Source organism: Frankliniella occidentalis, unplaced genomic scaffold (assembly GCF_000697945.3).
Source record: "Frankliniella occidentalis isolate FOCC.00 unplaced genomic scaffold, Focc_3.1 Scaffold236, whole genome shotgun sequence".
NCBI classification, from domain to species: domain Eukaryota; kingdom Metazoa; phylum Arthropoda; class Insecta; order Thysanoptera; family Thripidae; genus Frankliniella; species Frankliniella occidentalis.
The window spans coordinates 361,789-369,345 of NW_026267362.1; the positions used below are offsets into that span (position 1 = coordinate 361,789).

At 39.6% G+C, this 7,557-nt stretch overlaps 1 protein-coding gene across 1 annotated transcript; it reads right to left on the reverse strand.

Moving 5' to 3' along the window:
* Positions 1-1,532: 1,532 nt before the first annotated feature.
* LOC113208949 (DNA-directed RNA polymerase II subunit RPB2) lies at positions 1,533-7,280 on the reverse strand. Its single transcript, XM_026426240.2, has 20 exons — positions 7,063-7,280; positions 6,626-6,849; positions 6,336-6,540; positions 6,120-6,247; positions 5,886-6,044; positions 5,610-5,774; positions 5,318-5,514; positions 5,113-5,232; positions 4,832-5,018; positions 4,622-4,736; positions 4,338-4,537; positions 4,025-4,260; positions 3,696-3,918; positions 3,268-3,606; positions 3,059-3,181; positions 2,746-2,964; positions 2,548-2,655; positions 2,180-2,454; positions 1,901-2,096; positions 1,533-1,810 (listed from the first exon to the last, which is right to left on the reverse strand). The coding sequence occupies exons 1-20, from the start codon at positions 7,079-7,081 to the stop codon at positions 1,721-1,723; spliced, it is 3,528 nt and encodes a 1,175-aa protein (XP_026282025.1). The 5' UTR covers positions 7,082-7,280; the 3' UTR covers positions 1,533-1,720.
* Positions 7,281-7,557: the final 277 nt, after the last annotated feature.

The window sequence follows — 7,557 nt, forward strand, 5'->3', positions numbered from 1 at the left end:
TCATGGTGTACCTAGTTAAAGTCGAGCCGTTGGTCACACACAGTCCAACAAAGAATTTTTAGACTCTGTATGAACGTAGTTATGGCATGAACTAGGATATTTGCGATCGGATAATTTTTACTATTTTTTCGAGGAGCTTTAAGTTGATTTATCGAAGAAAAAGCTAAAACTCTCATACTTTTGATTTTTTTCGGGATGCAGGAGGTGACCGATTCCAGATATCCTAGTTCACGCCATACCTACAAGTGTTAGGATCATCCACGAAAAATCGGAACCTCAACGGCCCAACGGTGTGGCCGGAATCCGGTACACCATGAAAAGACGACAATGCTGCAGTGCCGTTTTAAACAGGGGATATCTCAACTTTGAGTAGGCGTATCGACGTCATACACATTGTGTTTTATAGTCAAAAGTATGCGCTACAAAACGGTATACTCGGTTTTGTTCCTAAACCTATAGGTTCTCTACAATTAATTACGCAAACCACCCCTATTTTAGGCTCGCTACACTAGGATGCCCCCTTAAATGAAAGATATGGGCATTCTGTGTATGTTTGCTTTGGTTATTTGAATGAAGGAATCTTCCTACGAGCTGTCGAAAGCAATAGACCCTATTCGGTCTCGGCTCAAAGAGAAGAAAACAAGAACCCCGACCGGAACCAGTTACAAAAAATCACGCTATTTTAACATTTAAATGGCTTTGGTGGATAGAGGTACAATCCAGAATGTTTATAATAATTTTTTAAAGCAGTCTTTCAAATTTTCTCGCGATAATATGGCAGGATAAGGGTACTGGTTCCGGTAGGGATTCCTGTTTTCTTCTCCCGGAGCCGAGACCGAATAGGGTCTATTGTACTCGCGAACGAAGCAAGCGCAAAAAATTGAATGTTATTGTACTACAAGTGCGCTTATGAAAGTGTATACAGTTAACCCACAATAATAGACAGTAGACCGTTTGTCATGGCAATTTGAATTTTTCCCGGAGGGCTCGTCAAATTCCCGGCTTATTCCCGGTTTTTCCCGGCACTACAAAATTCCCGGCTAATTCCCGGTTTCCCGGAATTTCCCGGTGAGTGGACACCCTGCCTTTCCCCCTGTCTCCGCCCCCTGCTTGTTTCTGTCCTCACAAGTCGCGGGCTACTGGTTCTCACGCCCCGCCGTGTCACAACTCACGGCTCTACACAGTTTGTCGAAAGTTTCAGTTGGGATTTAAATTCCTTCTGTAGAGCCGAAGATGGTTGCATTGCACACTAAAATCCGCGCAAGAGCCATCAAGGAATTGCAGTATGAAAATGGAAGAATTCCATGGATCGGTGTTTCAGGTGTAACAGACACCCGGTAGATAGGCATTAGCAACGCGCCTTGCGCACGATTGGTTGTCTAACTACTAGGCGGTTGTTCGGTCTTGCACGCTATTTTTTGGCGATACGGTTCTTTTGTCAAGGAACCAGTAAGCCTTGTGAGCCTTGAGGTGCTATCTAGCCTCTAGAGGCTGTCAAGAACTTACAACAATAGAAGAAAAAAAACTCAATATGCCTTACAACTAATTTATTTAAATTAAAAAAACTCTGTACAACATAGTTCCTCAAAAAGAGGGGACATTGCAAAACTAACAATGAAATTCTCAATAGCTATTTACACTAGGATCCAGATATATTTCTGTCACTAGGCTGGAAAAAACAAATCCAAACAGAGTGAAAAAAAATTAAAAATGTCTACATTTACGTGACCATAAGTCTAGGGGCAATATTCATGGACATCAGTTCTTGGAATAATAATTTTGCTGCATATGGTAAGCGTACTTGAGATATCTGAAACAGATAGAAAATTGAGAACATATTAATGTCTGAATGGAAATACTGCAAGATATGATACAACAGGACACAGATTTTTCATCTTACCTGTGTTTTGTTTTTGCATCCTTTGCACTCGAAAGTATTGTTCCGAAGATTTGCTATTGCTATTAAACCACAGAAATTGCAGACATGAATGCGGTATGGATCAGAGACCTCAAACAAACGTTCCCTCAGGAACTGAGCTGCACCATGGGCAATTTGACAATCTCGCTCCATCTCACCAAAACGAAGCCCACCATCACTGTTAATAAAGATTTAAAAAATAGAGTGTGATTCAGGAATACAAATGAATGTAGTAATTGAATTACTATAAGATGTTCCTACCGAGCTCTGCCCTCCATAGGCTGACGGACTAAGATTTGGACAGGTCCACGTGCCCTCGAGTGAATCTTGTCATCCACCATGTGTTTAAGACGTTGGTAATATGTGGGTCCCAAAAAGACCTGGGCATTGATTTTACGTCCAGTGTGTCCATTGTACATAACTTCATTACCTCTCAGATGATAACCATAGTCTTGAAGAAGTTGAGAAATTTTTTGTACATTTACAGCATCATTGAAAGGAGTAGCATCACCAATTTCACCCTTGTTAGAAGAGACCTGGAGAGCAAAATTTAAAAAAAGCACAGTATGTAGATGGTTTGGAACAGATATTTGAAGTTTTTAAAAAGAAAACAGTAGAGGCTTACTGACCTTGCCCTGCAAACATTCAATCAAATGGCCAATTGTCATTCTTGAGGGAATGGCATGGGGATTAATTATAATGTCTGGAGTGAGTCCTTCACAAGTAAATGGCATGTCCTTGAAAATAAAATAAAAATTAAGGAATATATACTTGATATAGACAACTACCTTAGGTGGATTAGAACCAGTAAAGAAAAAGGGTCTTACCTCTTGACGGTACTGCACTCCACATGTACCTTTCTGTCCATGCCGAGAGGCAAATTTGTCACCAATTTGAGGAATACGAACTGACCTCACTCTTATTTTACAGAATTTGTAGCCTTCAGAATTTAATGTGAGCATGACCTGGTCAACAATACCAGTTTCACTATTACGTAGAAAAGTGCTTGCATCTCGCTTTGTGTGACGGCGTGTGGTACCATCCAGCTATAAAGTTCAAACGATGAGTGTTAATAAATAATAAATGTGAAAAAAATTAAAATAATAGATACAGGAAAAGACCAACACAAGAAATGCTTACATCATCATCAGTTTCAGGAAGAGTAATTGTCTTCCCAATAACTACATCATCTCCTGATACACGCAAGCCTGGTGCAATAATACCATCATCATCCAATTTATCATAGATGGCATTTCTCATACCCTAAAAATGACCACAGTAAGTAATAATTAGTCTTTGAATGTTTAGTGGTCTAGCTAATGTATTTAACATTGAAGTAAATTACTTACTTGGCAATTGTTCCGGTTGGGTTTTTCAAACTGCTCTTCCTGGTCTCCTATCCTTTTCGATTCAGCATCTTTGTATGAACGATAAAAGACAGACCGGAAAAAGCCTCTTTCAACAGCGGTGGCATTCAGAATAACACTGTCTTCCTGATTATAACCAGTGTAACACAAAATTGCTACAATTGAGTTGATGCCAGCAGGAAGTTCTCGGAAACGTAAATACTCCATGGAGCGTGTTGTCACCAAAGGTTTGTGGGGATAATAAAGCACATGGGCAAGAGTGTCCATCCGGACATGGTAATTTGTAATATAAACACCCATGGCTTGCTTACCCATAGCACTCTGTGAGATGTAAAAAAATATAATAAACGAATAAAGATTGATGATTCAAGTTTCAAAATAGAAGAAAATACAATAGATCGATTGATTACCTGATAAGTATTACGAGGGCTCTGGTTGTGATCAGGGAAGGGAATGATGGATGCACAAACTCCTAAGATCATGGCGGGATGAATTTCACAATGCGTATATGTTGTGCAGTATGCATATTCTTTGTCCTGTCGCAAGTCATCTGGAGACATTGCTATCATAACAGTTTCTTCTTCTAGTGTGTCAATGTATTCTACCACTCCACTTGCAACCAGCATCTGCCAGCTACAGAAAAATTAATAGAGGAAAAAAAAACAAAGTTAAAACTTGAAATTTAAAAATTGACATGAAGCACATATTCACTTTTAAAAACAAAATTTACACAGCCTACCCATAATTGTTGTAATCTCTCTCCTTCAGCTGATCAATGTTTCTCTTTTTCAATAAAAGTTGACCATTTTCTACAATCAGCAGAGGCCTACAAATGCGTCCTGCATCAGTGTAGATACGGATTTCACGATCTCTGATATCTCTGATCATAGATACTTCAGATACAATGATGTCCATCTGACGTCTAAGCTTTCTGAGAGTTGCCATGAGCTGTTCTGGATCTCTGTGAATACCAACCTACAAAAAATATATGATTTACATTCCTTCATTTTTTTACATTAAAACTAAATTAATTTCAGTGCAGCTGGACTTACCCAACAACCATTTACAAATATTTTGGTGGCATCAGCAATAGCTGAAGGAGCAATTTCTTCCAAATTTTCCATACTCCACTCCTCCAAGAACTCCAAAATTGGAGATGGTTGAGATCCAACAGAAATGTAAGCCATAAGAGCCAAATTTTTGACAAGACCTACAGCAGCACCTTCTGGTGTTTCCGCAGGACACACCATTCCTAAAATAAAATACATTTATAAAAGTCTGGTTGGAATTGACAGTTAATCAGTAATGTAGTACTTAAGAAATATATATGCCATACCCCAAAGAGTATTGTGAAGCTGACGAGGTTTGGCAAGTTTGCCATCACGACCAATAGGAGAATTTACACGGCGGAGATGTGAAAGAGTTGACGCAAAAGTCAGTCTGTTTAACACCTAAAGAAAAGTGAAACAAAAACTTTTGTTAGTAGATTAATTTTATTAAGATAGCTAACTAGCCTAGAAAAAATTAAATGACAACAATGGTGTACCTGAGAGACACCTGCCCTGGCAAGATGAGCTTTTTTCTGGTCACCCCAGTTTCCAGTAGCCAGAGAGTATCTTAGCCCGTCAGTTATGATTTTTGTTTTAATTGCCAGTTCTAGATTAAAATCTTTTCCTCGATCAATGAACTTTTGGGCATACATTCTTACTTCTTTCATAAGGTTTTTGAAGAGCCTGAAGAGGAAAGCAGTATGAGAAATTGATTTAGACATAAAAGCTGACGATTAAATAAAGTTTCAATCAAACCAGATCCTACAGTAACACTTACGCTCGGAAGAGGAAAGCCAGGAGGGGACCAGCCAAATCAAGGCGCTTGTTTCCATAGTGATCTCTGTCATCCAATTCACGACGCCCAAGAGCAGCGAGGAGTAGCCGATGTACCATGTACCTGAGAGTTACATATACTGAATTAAAACTTTTCTTCAAGCTGTTAACAAGCTGTTAACAAAGAGTTCTTTGACGAAACCACTCACCCTAGGAAATAGGCTTTCTTTGTTTCACAGAAATCGGATACACCCACATGAGGCAACATTTCTTTCTGTAAAATTTCTTTGGCATACTTGATACGTTTTTCTTTTGTAACACCAGGTCTGGCACCACGAGCACCAATAAAATTTAATGCAACATTTTGTTCCTGAATTACAAAAGCTTCATCCAAAGATGGTTTGACCTGAATTAATGTTATGATTAGGAACATGATTATAATAAGATTGAATTCAAATTCGTAGAAACCATTAAAAGCAATTCAACAGGACTTGAGATTACCATTTCCATCATTTCTGGATCATCAAAATCATAAATAATATGCTCCAAGATATCACGATCAGCAACAAACCCAAGAGCACGAAAGACAATCATGATTGGAATTTCTTGCTTGATGTATGGCAAAATAGCAATGATACGTTGCCCAATGGCTGACTTCTTGATGCTCTACAGCACATATTAAAAATAACAATATTAGTCAGTATCTATGTGTGACAGTATAGTATAATAAATCGAGGGACACTCGTATATCAAAAGGTGGGAGAGGGAATCTTTTACCTGTCCACCTCGTGCCATCATATTGACCCACAATGTTGATGTGGGTCGAGAGGAGTGTTCTAAACATGAACGAATTTCACATTTGTATGCAAACTTTCCATCTTTCATAGAAAACACATAGACAGTGTTGGTTGCCATTTTCTCTTGGGCAATAAGAACCTGAACCAGAAAAAATACATTAAATGTTTATGCCAGATTTTCGAGTGCTGAAAAGATAAGAAATGTCCACTATACCTTCTCAGAACCGTTAATAATGAAATAGCCACCAGGATCAAGAGGACATTCATTCAATTCAGTCAAATCACGATCAGTCAGACCATTCAGTAAGCAATAAGTAGACCGGAGCATAATGGGAATTTTGCCTGCAAGGTGAAAAGTTCAAATTATCTTAAACTTGGTATGAATAATGACATGAATCACACAGTAACAAGATTCAGCTTAAGAGCTTACCAATAAACGTCTTCTGATGTTGAGTTTCTATAGGTTCTTCTCCTTCTTTTACAATTGTTTTAGTGATATCCACATACAGAGGGGCAGAATATGTCAAATTTCTTAACCTAGCTTCATTAGGCATCATGGGAGAGGGAGCACCATCTTTTTCCCAGTGAGTTGGCTTTGACAAATAAATTTGCTCAAATTTCAAAAGGTACCGAGGCTGTAACAAATTATTGGCAAGTACAAGTTAGCAAATTTAATGGTTGACGGCACACAAACATGACCAAGAGAAATACAACTCTTACAGGTGTTTCAATTTCTCCAGAGGTGTGCTGGGCTTCTGCTTGTAAGTCAATCTGTGGAGAGTCTTCAACAATACGTTGGACTGACATTTGGATGAACTCGTCAAAAGAATCCAACTGTTGCCGCACCAAACCCTTTTCATCAAAGTAGGCATTGATGACAATCCAGCAGGCTTCTTGCCAGAGCTCTGAAGATATTTCCTCCAGCTCTTCATCCTCAAAATTATCTGTAAATGCCAAAGATAAAACATGTAGCCATAACCTAAGATCTGCCAAAGGTTGGTGCACACTTTGAATTCCCTAGTCTTGAAAAGTACAGATTTAGATGAAAGAAAGAAATCACAAATAATAACACGAAGTTAAATTAAAGACATAACAACAAGAGATCAAAATTTCAACTGCTAACACAAAGCAAAAGTTTGTCAAAACAAGCCGCTTACCGTCATCTACTTCATACATGTTGCAATGACACTTTTAAAACAGGTTTTATGCCGCAAGTTAGATTCGTTTAATAAGTAGTGTTGAAAAATCCTTTCATGAGTATTGAAAGTAAATATCGTTTTCAACTTAACGACAAATAAAATATATAAATGTGTCGCAAGAGCTTTCCGCCGCTTTGCGCTTGGCGAAAGCGCAGTTTTGGTTTTCCTCGACGCTCAATTGTTTGTTCTCCTTCTCTTCTCAGTATGGCGGATTTAGCGGTACGTAGTCGGTATAGTTCGTCCCCGCGCGACGCCATGCCACTCATGCTCCAGGCACAGGCACACGGGAGGGGCGCGGGGGAAGGCACGACGGCGGGTGGAACGCTGGCCTGAGTCCAGCAGGCCAGCACGGCCAGCCCATGCCGTGCCGTGCGAGTGCGAGGCTTGCGGCTGCCATGAGGTTGGCGGGGAATGGCGGGGCAGGGCAGCAGGGCGCGCAGTCGAGTGGCAGGG

Coding starts and splice junctions, on each gene's coding strand:
- LOC113208949 (XM_026426240.2), bottom strand. Junction 3,607..3,695: donor GCCCTCGTAATACTTATCAG/GTAATCAATCGA, acceptor TACATCTCACAG/AGTGCTATGGGTAAGCAAGC. Junction 2,455..2,547: donor TTGAATGTTTGCAGGGCAAG/GTCAGTAAGCCT, acceptor TTTGCTCTCCAG/GTCTCTTCTAACAAGGGTGA.